Genomic DNA, 24,911 nt, shown 5'->3' with positions numbered 1-24,911 from the left:
TGGAGGTTTAAGAGTACAATGACATTATTACATTTATGAGATCAGTATTGTTATTTCATATTTGTTCTGTGTTGCACACTATATACTATCTCAACATCAATGTCAAATCAGGTTTGTTCATGAATAATGAACTGCAAATTAATTAAAAAAAAATTCCAACTTACAGCAGGTGACACAAATAATTTTAAATATACTAAACCGAATGACTTTTTTGGTGGCAAAATTTGTGTTAATTGATTGCATAAACCACATCATCTCATTGTTAACACTTAGAAAAACAAAATGAATCCTATAATAAAACATATTCGTCAATGACTGACACCCCCTCTCCCAAACCAAACACATCCAGCCTCTCACAGTCAGGAGCTAAACAGGGAGGGATCACAGGGATTCGGGACACTTCATCCGCTGTTGTCGACACGTATGTCCACCTGCGTTGACATTTTTATTTTTAACGGAAAATTCGTGACCATAACAGGGGTGCTTGATACTGGGAGGACGGCATGGGAGAGCTCACGGCGTTTCTGCTGTTACTGGTGGCGACCTTGACGCTTTCATCCGAGGTGAGTAACGTTACAACGGAGAAATTAGGCTGTGTGAGTCGGTGAGCCGCTCATCTGCGGGCCTGTAGCCACAGCTGCCATCAAACCGACCACAGTGCCAACCACCGTGTCTAGCTAAATAAAGACGCAATAAAATAACGGTTAAAATGTAAGCGTAATAGTAACTTAAGGTTAGAACGTTCAACTGATGACATTAAGGCTATGTTACGTTAACAGTTAAAAAACCGTGCTGCTACCATAGAAAACATTATAACTGGGCTTTGACGAGGCCCATTCTTCCTTTAAAACAGATAATTCGTTTTCCCTGACAGTTTTGAACATGTAGCTATGTGCCCATCAATATTACACGTTCATAGTGTTACGCACATTTATTGCGTAGAATTAGCCAACAAAATCATGTCAGCAGTGCTACCAAGGCCTAACGTTACCGTTAGATGTCAGTTATTGACAGCTTGTCCCTGCCATATTAGACATGTTTTGATTAGTCTGGGGTGTTTCTTTACGCAGTTCTGTATATAATAATACTTGTTAGTTGGTTAGTCGCTGTTATCTTTTTATGGATAGCTAGTTTCATAGTTAGCTACGTCAAGTCACCTAGCTAACTAGTGAAATGGATAGGGTCTAAAGAGCTAACGCTAGCTTTTTATTAGAAAATGATACGGGATTGGCATGGCAACCGCTAGTGTGGCTAACTTAACATCATATGCAGTCAGTTTAAAACCTTCCGGTCAATACACCAGCTAACGTTATAACGTTACCTGACGTTCCGTTTTGATGTGCATAGCTACCTGATACCGACGGATGTTTGTTTTTTTTAGGAATACTAATGTGCAGTGTAATTTGGTGCTGCTGCGGCCCACTTGGTCCAGTCCAGCAGCGGTGCAGCTGCAGGATTGTGATATTGCTGAGGAGAATGAAAAAAAAAAAAAAAAGGATGCAGCCTTTTTAGTTTGACACAGGCAAGATGGCGCCTGCAGTTTGCTGCTGTTGCTGGTGCTGTGCAGGACCAGAGATGCATTCACACAGCTTAAATTAAGATAGAAACAGGATGAACGAGTCTACATTGCATTATGCAAATCATTCGATGAATACAGCTGTTTTCTCATTACCATACTTCATTTAGGGATGCAAGTCAGGAGTTTTCCTATAGTGCAGACTCAATATAATAACACACCTACTGTAGGTTTCCCACTCAAACTAAACCCCTGCGCGATGCAGTGAAAATGTCTACAGCAGAATTCTCTAGGTCCCACTATTTGAAGTAGAATTCAAGATCTTTCACTTAGCTAACAAAAATCACCCTATTGCCATGATTGTCTTGAGATACTATAGCTGTACTATTTGGGTGGGACTTTTCATTCAAAGAAACTTATCATGTTCAGTCATATTTTTGTGTGCTATGGTGTTACAATACTGTTCCTACTTTATATCTTAGCTGTAACATTTTTCATAAGGTCGTATGATATAGCTGGTTAGATTCACTTTATAGGCTACCCGTTTAATCTAGTTAAATCCACCCATTGCGTTTCAATGTATTCCCTTTCTATGCTGGATGTTTCTTAGGCTGCAGGCTGAGTCATGATTGAAAGAGTCACGCAGGCCCTGCAGCAGCAATACCTAGATGTGATAACCTTTGTCATGGCCTGCTGCCACAATCCCCCACAGTCACACAGGAGTGTTTTTGAGCCGTTTCTTTGATGTAAGACCAGGTCTGACTGGTTGTCTCACTGTAATCCTAGACTGATAAACACAGGAGCAATTTACTGCTAACACATGACTTGCTATAACTGTGTCTTGTGGCTTAGATGTGTATACAAGAAACATAATTTGAAGGACACTAGCCAGTGGTATGTGGGGTGGACCATGGACTGATATTTGGTTGGCAGGTGTTGGGACTACTATTCTGAGTTGTCTTCTCATTCAGCATATCACATATTGTATATCAGAACATAATTTTGTTATATATTCTGTAACACACTTTCTCATAACACTCCCTCCCTGTTTTCATCTGGGCGTTGGTTCATGCACCTACTGTTTACTGCTGCAGTTTGTATTTTTCTTTTTTTTTTAACTGTTTTGGTTCAAGCAGAATTAGCAAGATGGAAGTGCAATATGATGCAAGCCACTCAAATAAATAAATGGAATTGCACATGTAAATAAATGATGCATAACAACACATAACATGCCACTGTACTTACTCTGCTGTAGCGTTCCTTTTTACTACTGTTTAACTTATTTTATTATTTATTTTACATTTATTTTTATCTTTATTCATACATACTGTGTGTATATGTTTATACTTATATTGTTTATATTCTTTTTATCCTTCTTATGTTTAGAGAATGTGTGACATGCACCAACAACACCATGACAAATTCCTTGTACGTGTAAAAAAGGTACTTCACAATAAAGCCCTTTCTGATTCTGATAACAGCTGATAAGGTGAGAAGAGAGTAGTTTCTACAAGAAAATAACTCACATGAAGCGAATATTATGCAGATCTTCACAGGAAAACAAAGAATCAAGCCAAAATGAGTAATTTAAAGGCTGGCAACAGATGACTTTGTAGATAGCCAGTCTTTCTGATGTCTGCCAGAAAAATACCAGGCCTAGAAGGCTGCTGGGCATCACCACACAGCTAGCATATGTTGATGTATTCTATGAGTTCACCTGGTAGATATACGGTAAAGCAAAAGGTTTACTGCGGTTGACAGTAGTCAACAGAGAGGAGGGGGTCGTGGGGCTAGTCACAGACGGGTCCAAATGTGCTTCACAGACCGAGAGAGAGGGACAAAGAGGGGTTGAGTAAATCAATGCACTGTGTGCAACTATTGACAATGAAATAAGATTTTACCCATTTTAAATAGAAAAAAATAGAAAATCAACATTTGGCGGTCAACGTTGAAATTGTGGCAAGCAGCCACAAATAAATCAATGTATGGGAAACCCTGCGAAAGAAAAGGTTGTTGGCACCTCATATTCACTCACAGCTGGATTTCAATAGCCTGTGGTTTAATATGTTTCTTTATTCATTGCTATGATAGGCAATATGGTCTTGTCCACACTCTCATTGCACTTTCTTTAATGTGGGAAATGAATAAAACCTCATAAGACAACGGCACATGTTCTGCCCTGGCTCTCTGGCTTATGGGCTCATAGGGATGAAACAGAGTATCTTGCCTTGCTTAGGCTTAAACCAGTAGTACATTCATTTATTTATTTATATAATAACTTAAATGTGCATTTATGTTATATAGTAATTTAAGAGGCCTTTATCCTTATGATTCAATAATCCCAGTACTGCATGAAGAGACAGATGTATGTGCTGGATTGTATGTGAAAGTATAATAAACTGAGGGGCTGAATATACGCAACGTAAGCTGCATCAGAAGATATTAATGGTTAAGTTAAATACTTTATCAGTTTGGTACCACATTTTCATTGTTGTCCCTTGTCTGTCCAGGTGCCTGCTGATGACTCTGTGGGGTTGCTAACTGAGCCCCAGGTGGCCATGTTCTGTGGGAAGCTCAACATGCATATTAATGTGCAGAGTGGCAAATGGGAGTCGGACCCCTCCGGCACCAAGAGCTGCATCGGCACCAAGGAGGGCATCCTGCAGTACTGCCAAGAGGTATTTAAACATAGTGAGACTGCTATTTAGACAGAGAAACCGATAGGGACAGTGAGAGAGCAAGCAAGAAGACAGGAAGACTAAGCTAATGTAGTAAGAAAGAACATAAGAATCTCTCACTTTTCTCCAGGTTTACCCAGAGTTGCAAATCACAAATGTTGTGGAGGCCAACCAGCCCGTCAGCATCCAGAACTGGTGCAAGAAAGGCCGCAAGCAGTGCCGCAGTCACACTCACATTGTGGTGCCATACCGCTGCCTGGGTAACCAGTTTTAATGATATAGGTGTATGTTACTGAGCATGTTTCTGTCTATGGTTGTGAATGGATATACTGACTACCTGTAATGAGCAAAGGCGTGTTTATGTTTCAGTTGGGGAGTTTGTGAGCGACGCCCTGCTCGTTCCTGACAAATGTAAGTTCCTGCACCAGGAGCGTATGGACCAGTGTGAGAGCCACCTGCACTGGCACACTGTAGCCAAAGAGGTGAGACAATATCACAGCATTCATTGTTACTGTATGAACTTCATATTGTATGTTATGCTCCCTCTATCATTATATTTGCTAGTGGCTTTTTCTTTCTAATTATATCTGGTCTTCTGTTGGCTGCTGCTGAATGACTCAGCACTCCCTAATTTCATCCTCCCACCGTTCTCCTGTCAACCGTCTCCACCACTTTGTTCCAGTTTGTCGTCGTTCCTTTCTGAGTGTTCATTCATGTTCAGTCATCCAAGATAACTTTTTTAAACCTCTATTGTAATATTAATCTGTGCATTAGAGCTGAATTACGAGTGTGGGGCTGAGTTTCCGTTGTCCGGTAATTACTGGTCATTGACCGAAAAAAAAAGAAAAAAGATGAGGGCTGAAAATTCTAACAGTTTCAGGTCAGAATGATCGGTGGAAATAATTTCCTCTACACAATTTTTGAATTGTGTTAAAATAGGATACAGTGGTTTTCATATCTTTTTTTCTATTAAAACAATGAACAATCATGTTTGTTTTTTCAAACTACAAACAGCGACAAGCAAGCGGGAAAGTCAAAGCCCAAGTCCTAGCGAAACAGATAAATATTGTGAATTACTTTATAAAACCAAGCGGCGGCCGGTCTAAGGTAAATTAAGCCAAGAAATTGCCAGCGAGGACGAGTCGGCACCAGCTACAGCCCCTCTCATTAATGTCACAAACGCAAATCGAGATACCATCCCTATGGTGACAGCCCTCCGCGGTTACGGAGGCTAGACTTTCTCAACAGCCTGCATGGTGCATATTAGGGATTACGGTGAAATCTATCCGGAGTGGGTCAAACTCACCTACGTAATTTCCGTCTCCATTGTGTCCGCAGAGAGAGGCTTCTCCCTGCAGAACTGCATCAAAACAGCGCAGCGAAGTCACCTTGGGGAAGGCAGAGGCTTATGCGCATCACGAGTTGCAGAAAGACACTTCAAGTCGGCACCTTTATAATTTTATGAGCCAGTTTGTTTGTACTGTAGTTTGTATTGTTTTATTTCCTCTGCCTAGCAAATGGCCAACATGCCTATTTTAATTCAGATCGGCACAATGTTATATGCATTGATTTAATTTGTTTGGCCTCTCTGCGTGTAGCAAGTAGCCCACATTTCCTAGCGGAAACACTGGTGTGGGGCTACACTCCTATCTCCGGTCACCAAGCTTCACCATGTAAGGGATTTTTTTTTTTTTTAAGTGGAAGGCCCAAAGGCCAGAAAATCTGACTCCAATAATCTCTCTAAATTCTAATCCCCAGTGGATTCGTTGATGACCCAAAAGACCAGAAACCTCAAAGAATCACTGAGACGATAGAATAAAGTCAAGTACTTTTACTGAACAGTATTTTAAGTATTTCCAAACGCATGCAGGCCTACATGCGGGCCACACAACTGACACCTCCTCGTGCCTCCCAGTAATGCGCAAATATTCAAAAGTATCAATCCTTTTTATCCACTGTCCTCCTCCGTCCGGCAGGATGTGGGTGTGCGTGTATGGGGGTCTCCATGCCCCCAGTCAGGCCGATGTCTGTTTCCACTCCAGCTAGGGTTAAGACAGACCACTCCTGTCTCATTCTTTCTCTTCCCCTTTTCGTGACCTTTTCTGTGTTCTTGCTTATCTGCACCTTTTAAGCCATAAAGGCGTAAACCAGGGACATTCCTTGAACCACTTCCTCAATGATTAACACAGCTCTTTTGCAATGTGGACAAATATAACTTTAACTGCTAATATTCTATAATCATGTCTACAATAATAGAAATCTCTCAACAGCCACAATAAGCTCTCATATCCTTATGAAATGATTGAATATTGTGTGATTTAGGACTGGGCAATATATCAATATTATATTGATATCGTGATATGAGACTAGATATCGTCTTAGATTTTGGATATTGTAATATCGTGATATGACATAAGTGTTGTCTTTTCCTGGTTTTAAAGGCTGCATTACAGTAAAGTGATGTCATTTTCTGAACTTACCAGACATTTGTAACTGTTTTATTATTTACCTTTTCTCCACTGAGACATTATGTCCACATTACTGATGATTATTTATCTAAAATATAAGTGTGAAGAAGACCAAGTGTGTCAAAGCACCAATTGTCAACCCGAGAATATCGCCGCAATATCGATATCGAGGTATTTGGTCAAGAATATCGTGATATCTGATTTTCTCCCTATCGCCCAGCCCTACTGTGATTTCATGTTGGTTGTTTATAGCGCTGTAGGAAGTCACCGTTAATGGCTATTTTTTTTTAAATGTAGTCCTGTGGAGACCGCTCTAAGAATCTCCATGACTACGGGATGCTGCTGCCATGTGGTATTGACCGTTTCCGAGGGGTGGAGTTTGTCTGCTGTCCGGCGGAGGCGGAGCGAGAGTCAGACAGCACAGAGCTAGAAGGGGAGGAGTCAGACGTCTGGTGGGGCGGAGCTGAGACCGAATACTCTGATAACAGGTACCATCCCTCGCGCACGTTCATCACATATTCATCTAGTCTGATGGACACACACTTGTTAACACATAGAATGAACCGACTGCTCTCTCTGCAGCATGTCGCGCCCGGGAGACACCGAGCCAGTCACCGCTGAGGATGAAGAGGCGGAGACTTTTGAAAGGGATGATAACGGAGATGGCGAGGAAGATGTAGGCGACGATGAGGAGGAGGAGGAGGAGGAGGAGGAGGAGGAGGAGGACGACGACGGGAAGACAACGACGTGACCAATGAACGAGATAGCGATGAGCACAACGCTAACGTTGCCATGACCACCACCACCACCACCACCACCGAATCAGTTGAGGAAGTCGTTCGAGGTAAGACATCGAGCGAATACAAACGTTTTGTCTACATGTATTCATTTATTGGTTCTTTTTCATTGTGTGTTGTTTTGTTGATTACGTAACAAGCTCCCATTCTGGATTCATTTTTATTTGATATTTCATTTGCGTTTGCCTGTGTGTACATGTCTCAGCCGTTTGTTGGGCTCGTGCTGAGTCAGGCCCATGTCATGCCATGCTGGAGCGCTGGTACTTCGTGCCTGAGAAGGGCCGCTGTGTTCCCTTCTTGTTTGGGGGCTGTGGGGGCAACAGGAATAACTTTGGCTCGGAGGAGTACTGCCTAGCTGTCTGCAGCAGCTCGTGTAAGTCCCAGGATCGGAGCCGTCTAAACCCTGAAGTGTCCACACGAGTCTGATTCCTGTCCTCAGACTGCTGCAGATTGTCTTTTTGTGTCATTAACTTCCTCTGCCTCTCCCTGTCCTGAGTGTCTGATGGCTCTTAACCACTTGGAGCACTGACAAGTGGATTAGGTTGCTTGTCTTCTAGTCTTGTGTTGAGTATTATAGGATTATTTTCTCAGCAAGATAAAACATATCTTCTGATTTGAAATGGTCATGAAAACCTCCGTCTCCCTGGTATAATGTATTTTTGTTTGTGTACTTTTCACAGAAAGCAAAGAAAATATCTTTAAATTTGTTTAATGTGTCACCAGTGTATAGTTTCATTGTTTGAAAGTGCTCCGTAATGTCCTAACACATCTGGGCACTATAGTTGTTAGCTTATGTTATTTTAACAAGAGTAAATAAAGGCATCTCTTGGGGACCACACATTTGGTTCTCTAGTTAGTAGAGCCTGTCAGCCAGTACGATGAATGTAGGATTTAATTAAAAAAAACAAGTTACAGAATCCATGAAACACATCAGCTAGTGCAACAGTGGCTCATTGATGTCTTTTTAATAAGGGAGGCCTATGTCAGAGGAATAAACTATATCAGGCTTCGACTACACAGACAATACTTGCTAGTCGGATGAATTCATTGTTGGCTTTGGTCTTTACATGGGATTTGTTGACAATAAGATACATCTAGAATATCACCAGCTATTTTACATGAAGAGTCAGTAGTTTAGCTGATAATGTTTGAACATGGTAGTGTCCCTTTTGGAAAGCAGCTATGACACTCTAGTAGTTATTCACTTCAAAATCATTTAATTACTTATTTCATTATTTTCTAACCAATAACACTAACTGATACAGCATGTGGACGAGGCAGCGTAAATACTCAACCCTGAATGTCAGTGTGCGTCTGCATGCATTTCTACACACGTGTGTTTGCATGCCTTGCAGTTGCAAGGTCTTGTGTCTGCTGCTGCAGCTCTGTAGTAGTCTGATCTGGCAGTTGTGGGTCTCTAACGATGTCATAAACATGTCCTAACCAGCTGAGTGTTGCAGCATGTTGAACGCCTGTGCGTGCGTGCGTGCGTGCGTGCGTGTGTGTGTGTGTGTGTGTGTGTGTGCGTGCGTGTGCGTGAGAGAATGGGGGAGGGTGTTGTTAATGGGTTGATTTGCTGTTTCCACCCATACACCAGTGGTGCAGCGCCTGCCCTCATCCTGAGTCTGCACTTTTCATCTTATCTCTAGGCTCCCACAATAAATAAATACGTACGCACAACACTTGTACTGGGAAACTAATCCACCTTTGTCCCTTGACAATCTTTGTGTCTTTAATACCATTATTTGTGTTTGTATTGTAACATATCGTATGTTTTACCTGCTGTATGTTAAATTTCATTGATGTCTATGTGGCTGAAACCCTGTGTAATGTTGCCTCAGTAGACTGCATCGTGTGTTTCAGATGTGTTTAGTGTTTTATTTTCTGCATTTACCTTTCATGCATCCTCTTTAATTGTTCTCTTATAACCCTCTGAGTGTTTTCCCCCCTGCCCTGTGTTTGATTCCTGCCTCTATGTTCTTCTCCAGTGCCCACCATGGCCCCTAGTCCTCCAGACGCCGTGGATCAGTACCTCGAATCTCCCGGGGACGACCACGAACACTCTGACTTCCAGAAGGCCAAGGAAAGCCTGGAGGCCAAACACCGGGAAAAGATGTCCCAGGTATGTTTGTGTGTCAAGGTTAACATCCAAAACATTTCTGTCTGGAAATATTGCCCTATCAAGGTGTCCAAATGTCTCACGAGACAAAGCCGGAATCTGCTGGTCTGTAATGCTTTTGGCCCTGACGTCACACCCTTTATGTCCAGGTGATGAGGGAGTGGGAAGAGGCAGAGAGGCAGACCAAGAACCTTCCTCGTGCTGACAAGAAGGCTGTCATCCAGGTAGGACACACATCACAGCTTCTTCTGTATTTCTGTAAATTGTATACCATCATTTTGTAAATGTCAAAGGTGTTTATGTACATTTTTGAGTTCCATTATCTTGGATTTAGCCAAAATATACTTTATACTTAATCACTTTTGATTGGATAAATTTAAAAATACAAAAAAAAGACTGATTTTTGATATATAAACACTTTTTCCTGCCATATAGTTGACTTGAATTGAACGATGGATACAGGATAACTTTTTATTTTATAGTATTTTTAACATCTGTTATTTAACTTGATCACCACAAAAACAAGATTCAAATCTAAAAGAAAAAAAAACTGCCTTTTTTATTTCTGATCACATTTAAAAGAAAAACTGTAAAAAAAAAAACTTACCATTTATGTAAGAACAACATGTACAACTTCATAAAGAAAGAAAAGTAAAAAAGTAAAACCAAAAAAGAAATGTGCCACTTTTGTATCAAAGTATCAAAATCGTTTTTTAGCAGTATGATTGCTCATGGTAAATGTGTATTTCTGAAAACGTTTCTATGTGCAGCCCACAGAGTGTGGTAAAGGACTCTAATAAAACTATAACCATAACTGTTGGTATTTATAATCAGATATATAGTAAAAATGGGTTATTGCTAAATGTACCATATTTACAGCACTTCCAGGAGAAGGTGGAGGCTCTGGAGTGGGAGGCAGCAGGAGAGAGGCAGCAACTGGTGGAAACCCACATGGCCCGAGTGGAAGCTCTGCTCAACAGCCGCCGACGCCTGGCTCTCGAAAATTACCTTAGTTCCCTACAGGCCAACCCTCCACAGGTACACACACACACACACACACACACACACACACACACACACACCCTATGGACTTTTCGACAGAAGCAGAGCTGTTACAAGAAGTCATGGGTGTGTTCACAGTCAATGGGAGAGTTTCGAGAGTAACAATAGCTGTTTCGACTAAAAACAACACATCATAATCGCACTAACCCCATACAACACTGCCACCTCCAGGCTCGTCAGGTGTTGAGCCTGCTGAAGAAGTACGTCCGTGCAGAGCAGAAGGACAGGCAGCACACGCTGAAACATTACGAGCATGTCCGCACGGTCGATCCCAAAAAGGCTGCACAGATCCGACCTCAGGTACTCCACCTCGTTTACATACAGGCAAAACCCCTTTAGCGGGGTTTGTGTTGTTAAATTCTCAGCATGGCCTAAAATAAAATTATACGTTCTTGCAGGTTTTAAGAAATTATGATTTCATAATTAAACTGAAACTTCATTACTTTCTTCTGACCTTTTTAGGTTTTGACCCACCTACGTGTGATCGACGAGAGGATGAATCAGTCTGTCGGTCTGCTCTACAAAGTGCCCAGTGTGGCGAATGAGATCCAAAACCAAGTCTGTAAGTGTCGGCTTTTGTATTTCTTACCAACTGTATGATGTTTTTTTACTGTCTGGGTATGAGGTTTCACTATTTATCAAATGCTATTTAAGATTACAGTGTCATAAAAAATACTATTTAAAAATAATTTCTCCTTATAGGGGGATCACCTATAACCAAAATGCACTAAAGGTTTTATTTTTGTGAAATAGTAACACATCATAAAGCAATTCCCTTTATTATAGTTTCTGTTTTCTTGAATGCAAATAACTAGATCCCATTCAGTGATAACGCATGTTTGTTTACAATCACTTCCGGGTAGAAAACCCCTGCGGTCCCATAACTGAACGGCACTGAGCAAACGGGGACGAGGAACAACTGGATTTACTCTCATCGTATTCCTTATCTGTTGGGCACAATATGATCAGCATACGAAGCAAAAATAAATATGAAAATATAAGATGGAAAAATAAATAAACATTAAAATAATGGTTGGTAGCAGCCCTCGTCAGTATGCTGTATGTGTGTTTTATATTTGTTGTGTTCATTTTAAGAATTCTCAGATTAACCATCCTAAATATTACCACCAGCCTTAACATACAGACTTCATTAAGCAGCCCCACCTATGAGCCACACACAGCCTCTAGTACTGCTGAGTGAGGATGAAAACCAGTTTAACAGCATGAAGTCCAGTGATGGATGGCGTGCTGATAACACAGCATCTCTACTGTTAGTTTGTCTTCAGTAATCAGGACACTGGACACCACCATCTATCATCATGCTGTGTCTCCCTCTCTCACACTCTCGTTCTCCTTTTTCTTTCTAGCTGTGATAATGCAGAGAGTTCAGTCTGAGCTGTCTCAGCAAGTCTCTTCCCTGCAGAGCGATGGGCGGGTGAGTCGAGTAGCACCCACTCACAGATGTATGAAGTCTATACTGTATAAACTGCACTGTCTCTCTGAATAGAATCACCTCTGCCCTATGTGGAACGAGACAGGGTGGCACACAGAGTGGCTGGGCGCACACAGAAACTTGGGTGTAGTCTTGGTACAGGAATGGTATATAAAATGCAGAAAGTAACAAAAGGCAGAAAAAGACTTTGTTTGAAATGGCTCAGCTGATCACAGATAGTGGCGACTGTAATCGAGTACAGTAAATGAATAGGAGTGAAGAAATCAAACAGGTCCATCTTAAAAAAACATGATCTCCCAGAAGGATACTGTATGTAAAAGGCAAAAAATATTTAGACTGTTAGATCACAGTTGTAGGGATGATTAATTTTCCACTTTGTGTATTGGGCACATTACATCAGCAACTTGAAGTCCCGAGGGTGTCAGACATTTCACGTTTTAGCAGATAATCTTCGGGAGTAGATGACATTTTCAAAGAAAGTTTTCCCCACAGTCCCACACCGTTATGTCCATATTAATTAATGTTCCTCTGTGTTTGCAGATGGACGGCAGGGTGAGTTACGGTAACGACGCTCTGATGCCTGATCAGGCCTACAGCTCTGCTCCTATGGACGCTGGCCTGGACGGACTGGGCATCCATCCTGAGAGCTTCAACCAGGCCAACACAGAGAACCACGGTAACACACACACAGAGAAAGATACTAGTTTGAAATTCATAAAATGAGAATTAAAAATGATAGGAGCTCAATGAAATCACCACTCATTTCACTTTGCAATTTGACATCCAAGCCCCCTTTTTATTTGAATAATTTTTCTTCAGTTGAGCCTGTTGATGCTCGTCCAATTCCAGACAGAGGACTCACCACGCGACCTGGTGAGTGTATGTTTGTGTGTATTTCTGAGTCCAGTATGGCTGAGAGGAAGTGCTTCACACATGACTGGAGGATTAATCAGTATTACCTTTGATCATGTCTGCATGTAATTGTTTATTAGCATAGTCCTCACACAAGCATAACCAGTTAAAAATGTACCAAAATCTGTCAGCATGAGATCTTAAAAGTTGCAAACAAACAAAGGTTGTTTACATTCAGTGTTACTCCCCAAAATGCAGTGTGTCCTTAAGCTCTAAAAACCAAGTAAATACCCTATTAATATCCTGATAAGGATGTGATTATTATTGCAGAATTACTTTTGCCCATTTCATTTTGTTTAATTTATGTAGGACAAACAAATGCTATTTCACTACTAAATGTCTTTATACATGTATGTATTTTTATTAAATACCCTGTCTGTGTATTTGGTTTCAGTATCTGCCCTGAAGCCAGAGGAGATGCCCAAAGTGCGGACGGAGACTGAAGAGGGGCAAAGTGCTGGTTATGAAGTTTACCATCAAAAACTGGTATAAAAAACCACATCATCATGTCATTTCTTTTTGGTGCAGTGGTGTCTGCACTTTGTGCACATAAATAGCTTCGTTTTTTTTTTTATGACAGGTGTTTTTCGCTGAGGATGTGGGGTCCAATAAAGGTGCCATTATTGGACTTATGGTTGGAGGGGTTGTCATAGCAACTGTCATCGTCATTACCTTAGTGATGCTGAGGAAGAAACAATATACTTCCATTCATCATGGTGTAATCGAGGTAAAGAAAGCCCCTTTTAAATAGATTAGGTTTTGCATGAAATGCAGCCACTGTGTTCATTTGTTGTCTTTTAAATCTTTTATTTGTTTTTTTGCTTCACCAACCCCCTTTATGTGTTGGTAGGTGGATGCAGCCGTGACACCAGAGGAGCGTCATCTGGCCAAGATGCAGCAGAACGGTTACGAGAATCCCACCTACAAATTTTTCGAGCAGATGCAGAACTAAAGAACGGCTCGACATTTTCTCCAGACGTACCCCGACACTCTCACTCGTAGGGTCTGTTCCATTCTGGTCCCTTGCCCTCAGCCCCTAACACCCTCACTTTCTCGCCCTGTTAAAGGAGGAGTACTGCAAAGGCTGATTTTTAACTTGTTTTTGAAGGTTAGGAAAAGATCAGTGAAATCTTTGTATCAGTTAATGTTTCAGTCAGGGGTTTGGGCCAAAGGAAAATGACATGGAACAAAGCCTTCTTAATCCCTCGATTGTAAAGAGCCACTTGAGCTCACATTTGCCTGCCATTGATCAGACAAGGGTACCCTGTTTCACCTGCACTTTTCAGCCAATCACAACAAAAACGTCAGTGTTTTTACAGAAAAACCCTGTTGATGATTTATATCAAGTCTCTGAGACCAGAAACGTGTAAATCCAAGCAGTTTAATTCCCAGTCTCTCCCTCATCGCCCCAACTGCTCCACTCACCCCCCCTCTCCGATGACAGATGTGCTGTGTTTGATGACATAACAGCTCTTAGAGCTGGCGATGGCAGGAGGGGCTCTCAGAGCACCTCCTCGCACAATTAAAGCCCAACTGTTTCAGGTTTGTTTTTCAAAAAAGGAGAAAAAAACTCAGAAAAATGATATGTAATCAACATATGTAAAAGTTGAAGATTATTGAATGTTTTGTTTTCTGATTATTTTTTTTTGATTTTTTTTTTTTTTATGTGTAATATATTAAGACTGAGATTAGCTGTAAGTATATGTAGTGCATGGCAATGTTGATGACAAATAGAGTATACTGTATGTTGAGGTCCTCGGGAGCGGTCCTCTTACTAGATATTTTAGCAGGATTGTACATTTCTAGTGTCTTCTTTGTGATCTTGTGATATGAAGAAGAAAAAAAACAAAAAAAAACAAAAGAGTATTCAGAACCCAGTCTGCTTTGTCACACAGACTTGCTTTAACTGAATCTTGGCTCATTACGCTCATCTCCATGCTTCACTGTTGTGTTAGCTGCATGGGCAAAATGCTCTATATGTACAGTAATATATGAAGTGTAATAGTATCCGAAAGGAAGAAAATTTTGTTACTGTTTGCGTTCTATGCACTCTGTCATATTGGAAGTCTGATTGTTATCACCAAATATTATTGCTGTTAAGCCCCTAATGCCAATTCACCCTGGTCAAACTTTAGAAAGGATGTTTTCTGAAAGTGTATCATTCCAGATTTATCATTCCCCTCTCTCTTTTTGACTGTAAATATATATTTGGAAGATCAAAATCTGACTCTCTTGCCCAGTTTCATTATCAATCTCCACTTCTCAATTTTTTCCCCCTTGTTCATGTGTTCATCCGTCTTTCCATCTTAGCCTCATTTGTCCCGTTTACCCTCTTTTTGGCCATGTCAGCAATATTGTACAGCACAGCTTTTTTGATTTTTTTTTTTTTTTTTTTATGACGGGACTTGTTTGGCCCACAAAGATCAAATGTTTTCTCCTCTTCACACACATTCCTTCACAAGATCTCACATGCACATTCTATTTTTCTACATTTCCTGTCTATACATGTGCAGTGCTTCTGTTTGTCCTGTGGCAGATATTTCTTTGCCATATCTGTTTTCAAGACTTAACGGTCCTCGTGAGGATGACCACAACTCCCATCAGCATAGACACATTTCCCTCTCCCTTAACAGAGTTATTAATGCCACCTCCAGTAAACATGAATGTGACATGCATATTGTGCTTTTATACCATAGAAATACAACACATATCACCTCTCTACACATTATGTCCATGTGTGTAGTGTACAGACACACTAATTGAAGCTCTTAATCAGGTCAATGTTTAAAGTTTGTATTGATGCTCACTCTGGGTGGCTTTGGAGTCTTGTGTTAAAAAAAAAAAAGATGCTTTTTTCCTTTCATTGATTCAGTGACCCTCTGTGTAGTTACATGAACCATTTGCTTGGAGTAAGAAAAAGCTTTCTACACTCGGTATACCATGAATAAAATTTTGAATGTACATAACTTTCTGACTTGTTTGTAATTATAAATCTCTTTATGATTTATACTGGACTATAAATATTTACTTTTCAAAGCTTGAAGAAAAGACAATCACAAACATTAAGAAAAATGCTTGCCACTTTATTCCCTCTAGTGGACAAAAAAGGGTCCAGCGATTTAGGGAACAAACACTAAATAAAATACAAAACAGGTCCTGTATAAATGGAAAATATGAAAATACACTTGTCCTTGTGGCTATCAAAAACATTAAGTACCAGTATATACAGTGGAAATGATCCTAAACTACAGACAGGGAACTCCTTACACAAAGCTCATAACTCAGTCTCACCTTAAAGCATTCAGTCACATGCACACAACAGCATTTCTCAGTAATCACACAGACATTCACCTCCTCATCCAGAACACAATTCTCTTGGTTAGAGTTACAGAAAAGATAAACCTGCCTCAGTCTAACTTCAAACTGTAAAGACAATAACAAAGTTGTTAATCCACACTGATCAGCCTTGCATTTCTGTGCCTGATAAACACAGTTGTGTCAAAAAAGAAGAAAGTTGATTTGATTTCCAATCAGCGGTTGAGAGCAAACTTTGGCAGCTGGAGGGCGCTTCAATGCATCCTCCTTCAACTGTCTTTGTCTAGTGTGGTGGTGGCCAGCGTCACTGTAGTGATGGGCTGACCGATGCCGTGCATCTGCATGCGAGCCAGTTTCTTCTGTTCACACTCGGTCACCAGGTTGTTGAGCTCAGCAGCACTGTAGCCAATCAGAGTTCTCAGGTCGCACACAAACTTGTAGACAAAGCGCTTGCCCTGCACCTTGCTGATCATGTCTCCGTCGTAGTAATACCTAAATGAGAATATGAAAGTCAGAATCTTGCTGTACAAAGCCCAAATAAAATCCTACAATTTAAGAGTATATTGTCACATGAAAAATCATGACATTTTTCCAATACCACCACCTTAGTGCATTTTTTTCCAACAAGCCACCTTGACACCCACACACAGATTAAAAGGGACACTCAGATTTTATACATGAATTCACGCATTAACAGTTGTATAATGCCTTCTGTGGCCTTGAAGGAGCTTTGTGTTCGTCATCATCTTTGTTTTTGTTTTTTACAGAAAGCCTGCGTTTACCAAGAAGAGGGGTTGGAAGAAAATATGCTATTGAGTTGCATTGTGGTAAATGTAGGATCCAGTGTTTCTGGAGCTTGACCCTTCCAGGGACTAAAAAGTCAGGATATGTCAACCTCTGCTGCACTGAGTTTGATCATTTTTCTCCCACTTTGTGGAAGTGCATTACTAAGCTACTGGAGTTACCTTTACAAAAAAGAAACAAACCTGAGGGCTCTGCTGAGTTTCTCATAGTTCATTGTAGGCTTGTTCTTGCGCTGGCCCCATTTCTGCGCCACAAGCTCGGGCTGGTTGAGTTTGAACTCGCCCTCCTCACCCACCCAGCAGATGCAGTCTCTTGCATCCTTGTCTGTCAGCAGCTCCAGCAGGAACTGCCACAACTGGATCTGACCGTTGTTGCCTAGAACCAGAGAAACATGGTTTAATGTAGAGTAGGGCTGATACAAACATGATGAGTCAGTCTGTTATTTTCTCAATGAATCAATACTCTTGGTCTATATATATATATATATATATATATATATATATATTTTTTAACTTTAATAAATGTCTGAAACAATATTCTAAGAAAAAAAATCTTCAAATATCTTATTTTGTCTGATTAACAGTCCAAAACTCAAACATTTTTAGTTTATTATCACTTAAGGCAGAGAAAAAAAATCAGCAAAATATCACACTTGAGAGGCTTTTGGCACACAAAATGACTTAAATTAAATGTGCCATTTAATTTTCTGTTGAATTCCTAATCGATTATTGGAGTGAATGGACATCTTGGAGCTCCGCCTATTTTCACATCTGTACACACCTGGCCAATCGCTGTGCAGTGCATCTGAAGAAGCATGTAAGCTGCTTACATACAAACTACATTCGGAGTCCTTATGTGTGGTGAGTAGTACCTGTGCGGTTGCCAGGTGAGCTGCGCTCCTCTCCCCCTGAAATTCGGGGAGTCCTGGGGCCACGGTTCTGCTTCAACACCTTTATGGCAGTGGGTGTGCTCACTTGAGTTGGGATTATGTGCACAGCTGGAGACACAGGAGGAAAAGTTAGCGATGATCAGAACGACTGTTAGTGTTTAGAGTCCACTGTACTGTAAGTAGAGCTAGTCCATCTGCAAGAAAAGGACAATTTCTCCCTTTAAAAGTACCATTTTTTTCAAGATCACATCGCTGCCCTGTGAGCAAGTCAAAGGGTTCACTGTGTCGTGTTTCATCAGATCAGATAACTTTAGCAACTCATGACTAGCCAAATCTAGTCCATAATTGACAGTGTCTACAAAAGCATTTTTCATGGAGACCTTTAATTTTCCCTTTGGTAGATTTTTCAATAAAAAAAACTCTTACGCTGATCAATGGTGACAGTAGCATCCCCTCCAGACTGGTCCTGGCTTGCCAACACATCTGAAATACATACAAGGGATTAGGAAAAATTCATTAGGCCACGATTACTGTCCCAGGTACAAACAAGATGCAACTTTGGCCTTTATTTGACCTCTGTTGACACACTATCAACAGGGCTCTTTAATGCACATAAAATTACCGGCTCTACGTGCACTGGTGCAGCTAAAGTGGGACAGAAAATATGTTGTGCAGGGCTGCCAACTCTCACGCATTGACCAACACTTCTCACACACTCTCACACGATGCTGACGTGCCAATATTAGTGAAACTTATGATTTAAAAAAAAACATACTAAATTAGTCTCACAAGCACAATTAATTTCACTACTGTTGATTAATTTTACCTAAATACTTTTAATAGAAAGTTACAGCAGTTTTTTCAATAACTTCCATGTAATTGCACTGAGAAACTTTTTTTGACAGCCCTAACATGTATTGGATTGATCAGATGAGATGAAGATGAAAAATGAGAAGAGCCTTGTGTGTGCCCTCTTGACTTTAGTAGTTTGCTTGATTTCCTCACTTCCGTTTTTCTTCACGTACACTAATTCGCTTAAGCTGAACAGCCGACAGTCTCCCTGGTGTGTCAGCACCTTTGAACCCACGACAAATCTATCTGACTTACATTTGCGTAGGAGTTCCAGGTGACTCCAGAGTATCTCTCCATTAGGCACTTTCTGAAGGAACTCTTCCTGGCTGAATGAGCAGAGATCTCGACCTGGGATGTGAATGCTGCCTATTTCCATCTCATCAATGTTAAACTCCTTCATTACCCACACAGCCCAGTGGATCACCTGGTCAGCTGACCAGAGCACAGGATCTGAGAGAGAGAGAGAGAGAGAGAGAGAGAGAGAGAGAGAGAGAGAGAGAGAGAGAGAGAGAGAGAGAGAGATCATACACTAACAACCACATTTATTTGTCACCACATTAAGGATTGTTGTCCCCCCCCCAAAGTAATGTATTTTATTGAAAGGTTCCTCACCATATGGTATGCCCAGGCGAACCTGCTCTTTGCGGTAGCCTTCAAGTGCTGCAGCCCAGCGCGTGACCTGCTCCGACGTCTCATCAGACAGGCCAGATCGCTCCACGGCAATGAGTTGACCCTCCTCCACCAGACCTCCCTCTTCTCCTGCTGCATCTGGATCAATCACCACCTCTACCGTTTCTACAGGCTTCACAATTTCCAAAATGTTCAACTTCTCCTCACCTGGACGAGGGAAAGAACACAAAAGGTGTGAGGTTGATGTGTGAATGTGCACATTTTAATTTGGACACAAACAGCAATATATACAGTACAGGCCAAAAGTTTGGACACACCTTCTCATTCAATGTGTTTCTTTATTTTCATGACTATTTACATTGTAGATTCTCACTGAAGGCATCAAAACTATGATTGAACACATATGGAATTATGTACTTAACAAAAAAATGTGAAATAACTGAAAACATGTCTTATATTTTAGATTCCTCAAAGTAGCCACCATTTGCTTTTTTGATAGCGCTGCAAACCCTTGGTGTTCTCTCAATGAGCTTCATGAGGTAGTCACCTGAAATGGTTTTCACTTCACAGGTGTGTCTTGTCAGGGTTAATTAGTGGAATTGTTTCCCTTATTAATGGGGTTGGGACCATCAGCTGTGTTGTGCAGAAGTCAGGTTGATACACAGCCAACAGCCCTATTGGACGACTGTTATAATTCATATTATGGCGAGAACCAATCAGCTAAGTAAAGAGAAACGAGTGGCCATCATTACTTTAACAAATGAAGGTCAGTCAGTCAAAGAAAACTTTGAACGTGTCCCCAAGTGCAGTCGCAAAAACCATCAAGCGCTACAACGAAACTGGCTCACATGAGGACCGCCCCAGGAAAGGAAGACCAAGAGTCACCTCTGCTGCTGAGGATAAGTTAATCTGAGTCACCAGCCTCAGAAATCACAAGTTAGCAGCAGCTCAGATTAGAGAACAGATGAATGCCACACAGAGTACTAGCAGCAGACACATCTCTAGAGCAACGGTTAAGAGGAGACTGTGTGAACCAGACCTTCATGGTCAAGTAGCTGCTAGGAAACCACTGCTAAGGAGAGGCAACAAGCAGAAGAGATTTGTTTGGGCCAAGAAACACAAGGAATGGACATTAGACCAGTGGAAATATGTGCTTTGGTCTGATGAGTCCAAATTTGAGATCTTTTGTTCCAACCGCCGTGTCTTTGTGCGACGCAGAAAAGTTGAACGGATAGATTCTACATGCCTGGTTCCCACCGTGAAGCATGAAGGAGGAGGTGTGATGGTGTGGGGGTGCTTTGCTGGTGACACTGTTGGGGATTTATTCAAAATAAAAGGCATACTGAACCAGCATGGCTACCACAGCATCCTGCAGCGACATGCCATCCCATCTGGTTTGCATTTAGTTGGACCATCATTTATTTTTCAACAGGACAATGACCCCAAACACACCTCCAGGCTGTGTAAGGGCTATTTGACCAAGAAGGAGAGTGATGGAGTGCTGCGCCAGGTGACCTGGCCTCCACAGTCAACGGACCTGAACCCAATCGAGATGGTTTGGGGTGAGCTAGACCGCAGAGTGAAGTCAAAAGGGCCAACAAGTGCTAAGCATCTCTGGGAACTCCTTCAAGACTGTTGGAAAACCATTTCAGGTGACTACCTCTTGAAGCTCATCAAGAGAATGCCAAGAGTGTGCAAAGCAGTAATCAGAGCAAAGGGTGGCTACTTTGAAGAAACTAGAATATAAGACATGTTTTCAGTTATTTCACACTTTTTTGTTAAGTACATAATTCCACATGTGTTCATTCATAGTTTTGATGCCTTCAGTGAGAATCTACAATGTAAATAGTCATGAAAATAAAGGAAACTCATTGAATGAGAAGGTGTGTCTAAACTTTTGGCCTGTACTGTAGCTGCAGTTCTTCTGATCTTATCAGTACCTGGCTTGGTTATTATCTGCAGGCTCAGCTGCACTGTGCCATCTGTCTTTACTCCCTGATCGAAGAGGCTGTGGTCAGGGTGAAGCTGAAAATAATAACACAGATAAGTTGAATCAGAGTGGAAGAAAGACCCATACTTTGCTGTTCAAAAGACGGCTATCGGACTGTTTTTTTTTTGGGGTAACCACAACAGATCTTGATGTGCTCTATTTATGAACGTTGTTACCTGAATGTCCTGCAGGCAGATCTCATATGCATCCAGTGACATTTGGATACGAGGCTCCAAGAGCTTCTTCAAATTGCCAATGGGCTCATTGATGTCAATATCTTGCTGAATCAAATCTGATGCAGTGATGGTCTGCTCCTCAACCCTACATGTAAAAGAAGACAGGGAAAAATAACTGTAAATTTGCATTTGCAAGAGTATGCAACTCAAATTACCATCTGCCTGCTTACCCTTCCTCCAGGCATGTCTGTTTCTCCCGTTCATCGATCTCGATCTCTATCATCTCTTCTGGTTCACTTTTAGACATTCTGTTCTATGCAGAGAGCCAAACTGTAGGAAAGTAATGAATAGGTGTTTAACTGTAATTCATACATATTACAACATATTAATATAACAATCCAATTGCACACTGAATATTTATTGGGTTTCAGACTGTTGGTAAGAAAAAACCATTTAACTAATCATCATTTGAAGATGTTAATTGGGCTCTGGGAAATTGTGATGGCCAATTTGAACAATTCTCAGACATTTCAAAGCCCAAGTGATTATTGAAAAATTAAAGAAAAGATTGACTGATAATGATACATTTAATATAAAATCTAATAAATCTTAGTTGATGCCCTAAATTGTAAAGCTTTTTAGTTGTAGAGGTGCTCATGTCACTGTGTCCTGCAATATCTGTCAACTAGAGGTTAAGTTAAATCATTTTATATTTACATACACACACTTTTAAAGGCCTGATGTGACGTCATCAATCGCTGTTTGTTTTATCTAACCAGCAATCAAAAACCTCAACATATTCAATACAATAATGCAAGACCAAGAAATGCAGAAAATTGTCACATTTTAAATGTTTTTTTTCTTCTTCATAATGCCATTGACATTTAAAAAATATACATTCAAACTTTAACCTTAACACAATAATGTCACTAAATAGCAGATACACTATAGCTCACTGCAGGAAAAGAAATGCTAGTGATCTCATTTATTATTCTGTAACTGGAAGGTTTAGGAGCACAAACAACTAAAAGGCATCAAAAAAAGTTTCAATAGTTGATGTCTGAATAACAGAATAGTTGGGCTTCAGTGTGTAAGTGTGGCAGTGGGATAATGGTCCATTTTATATATATATATATATATATATATATATATATATATATATATATATATATATATATATATATATGCAGTTCGGGGGTTTTCTATTAGAAAGGCCTCTCAGCCTCGACTCCTCATTGGCCGTCTGGAACAGTTCACTGACTGCTAACGTTAGCCAACTCGAGGGCGAGGCTTTGGCGTCTAGAGGCCAAACTGCTAGGCCATTAGATACCAAAAATAGTGTCCAAACAGAACTACACATCATAAACACATAACAAGTAATATTCATACGCTATGCGACACGTGTCAACACAGTGAAGCTAGGAAACAGTGAACCAAGTTAGCTACTATTTTGCAAGCGAATGCACAGCTGGGCGAGGCAGTCCATTACACAACCGTCGGTCCCCGCGTGCTAAACAACGGTTAAAATATGCTAGAAACGCACTGCAGTTGATAACTAAAACAAATCTTTGTTAAATCACACTTTAACTCTGCAAGTAGAAAACTTTTAAAACGGAAATAGAATAAACGGAAACAAAACAGCATAGGGCAAATGGAAAGGAGCCGGAAATCCTGGCTAAGGTTTACAGCGTTACAAGACTTCCGAGAGCAGCCGCGATAAATGCGACACAAGCTGCAGAGGAAAACTAACAAACACCACCGAGCGACTGCGATGTCGACACTGAAACAACGCTCGGTTAAACACAAGCTGCAACTATACAGAGAAGTATCGACTAAAAGCAGGTTTTAATCGTCTCTGGGTATATACGCACTGTGTGTTTGAGGCTGGACGGTGATCGGTAGCAGCAGGCAGTCTCTCCACTCCACTGCTGTTAGCAACCCAGCTAACGCAGAATCGATATAGCTAACTGAGTTTGTCCTGGAAAAAAGCTAATGTTTCACTTTTCCAGATAGCTAACGAGATAGCATCGGGAGCAGCTTTAGTGGAAGTTGCCTAGCTTAATGCTCTGCGAGCTTGAAGGTAGGCGGCCTACTGCCACTAAGCTCAGAAATCAACAACAGCTAGCCTTAGTGAGCCACAAAATAGCGGGAAGTGTAAGCACGACAAACTGACCCCTTACGTGACTACGATTTAGTACAATTTCTTTATAACAAGCACACATGTCTCCGAAATATCCATACCTCTTAAACTTCTGGCCTCGAAAGATGTTGGATTATGTTCAACTATGGTAGATTATCTGCTAAAATTCACACAGTCGGGTCGTATCATGCAAGTTTTTGGTCAACACACCACACACTCAGGAGGGGCGGAGACTAACTGGCAAGACGGTTACCCTAAAACTTGTATGGAAAATACAAAAGATTACTTTATTTAGGTCTTTTCTTTAACGTGGACTTTATTGACGTTGGCATAATTTTGGATGCTGTTCTCAGTACAAAATTGTGCCCAGCAGATTGGCCTACATGTTTCCCATAAGCTTTACATGTCATGGTAGTCGTTTGAAATTGATGGCACTCTTAAATTCTAAAACAAAAATATCCCCATCAGTTCCATCAATTAACATAATGTTTATTCTCCGTCGACTTCAGTCATTTTATTCTTAAGTTCATTTCCTGCAAGTTGTTTAGGCTAAGTGAAAAGTCGAGTCAAATATGAGGAGGATCTGTAAAACTAGATTTGAAATCAACCATTTTTAATACTTTCAGCCGCTAGGGGGCAAAGATAAGCTGTGTGTGTGTGCCTTTATTCAGCCCCACACGCACACATATTCTCCCAACACGTTTTGCCCAGTCACAGAAAAAGTTTTCCTGTTTTAAAGAATTTGCACCGTGTAAGCATAACTTATTGAAGGTATTTTGACACAGTCCCCCCTCTACAAAATCTCAATACTAGGTAAAAATGCAGGGGCCACCTTAGGGCCCCTGCCAATTCAGTATGTGGCCCCTTCCAGCCTTGGTTTGCAATAGTAAGGTTTATGTGTAAAAGCTATGTGATGGTTATACTGATGCACATAACTGTGGTTGGCCGTTTTGTTCTTGCAGACTAAAAGATTAAGCTAGGCAAACTGATATTCAGTGGTACTTGTTCTTTGCAATGACAATATATGCTTTGCCTATCCACCACCAAGCTCATAATTTTCCTTAATATACAGTATCCTGACTCTGGAATTTATTAAATCATAGGTTTGTA

At 40.9% G+C, this 24,911-nt stretch overlaps 2 protein-coding genes across 3 annotated transcripts; one reads left to right on the top strand and one right to left on the bottom strand.

The window, feature by feature from the left end:
- Positions 1-349: 349 nt before the first annotated feature.
- On the top strand, positions 350-15,966 carry LOC120569729 (amyloid-beta A4 protein-like). The gene is given in 19 exon segments (XM_039817757.1): positions 350-563; positions 4,027-4,194; positions 4,325-4,454; positions 4,564-4,676; positions 6,960-7,150; positions 7,245-7,393; positions 7,396-7,506; positions 7,665-7,832; positions 9,448-9,581; positions 9,728-9,802; positions 10,458-10,616; positions 10,812-10,940; positions 11,103-11,202; positions 12,008-12,075; positions 12,634-12,769; positions 12,913-12,966; positions 13,400-13,491; positions 13,586-13,732; positions 13,856-15,966. Coding segments are annotated over 19 exon segments (2,286 nt in total). The 5' UTR covers positions 350-503; the 3' UTR covers positions 13,958-15,966.
- A 101-nt stretch (positions 15,967-16,067) lies between these two features.
- gabpa (GA binding protein transcription factor subunit alpha) lies at positions 16,068-24,022 on the bottom strand. Of its 2 annotated transcripts, none has more exons than XM_039817758.1 (10): positions 23,903-24,022; positions 21,892-21,991; positions 21,662-21,806; positions 21,436-21,520; positions 19,478-19,702; positions 19,121-19,315; positions 18,440-18,496; positions 17,996-18,121; positions 17,307-17,499; positions 16,068-16,812 (listed from the first exon to the last, which is right to left on the bottom strand). In XM_039817758.1, exons 2-10 carry the CDS (start codon positions 21,966-21,968, stop codon positions 16,590-16,592), a joined length of 1,326 nt encoding a protein of 441 aa, XP_039673692.1. In that variant the 5' UTR covers positions 21,969-21,991; positions 23,903-24,022; the 3' UTR covers positions 16,068-16,589. The 2 variants fall into 2 exon arrangements, with proteins under 2 accessions (XP_039673692.1, XP_039673693.1); XM_039817759.1 differs by lacking the exon at positions 23,903-24,022 and adding an exon at positions 23,533-23,834.
- Between the last annotated feature and the right edge of the window lie 889 nt (positions 24,023-24,911).

This window comes from Perca fluviatilis, chromosome 12, assembly GCF_010015445.1.
Source record: "Perca fluviatilis chromosome 12, GENO_Pfluv_1.0, whole genome shotgun sequence".
Classification (NCBI taxonomy): domain Eukaryota; kingdom Metazoa; phylum Chordata; class Actinopteri; order Perciformes; family Percidae; genus Perca; species Perca fluviatilis.
Note: the sequence above shows the minus strand (reverse complement) of the source record. Positions and strands in the feature narration are given on the sequence as shown.

What these genes read in the sequence shown, in the direction of transcription:
- gabpa (XM_039817758.1), bottom strand. Translation starts at nt 21,968, where the DNA reads ATGTCTAAAAGTGAACCAGAAGAGATGATAGAGATCGAGATCGATGAA. An exon ending in CCTGGAACTCCTACGCAAAT is followed by an intron (nt 18,497 to 19,120) that starts GTAAGTCAGATA and finishes TATGTATTTCAG; the next exon opens with ATGTGTTGGCAAGCCAGGAC. An exon ending in TACTGTCACCATTGATCAGC is followed by an intron (nt 18,122 to 18,439) that starts GTAAGAGTTTTT and finishes CTGTGTCTCCAG; the next exon opens with CTGTGCACATAATCCCAACT.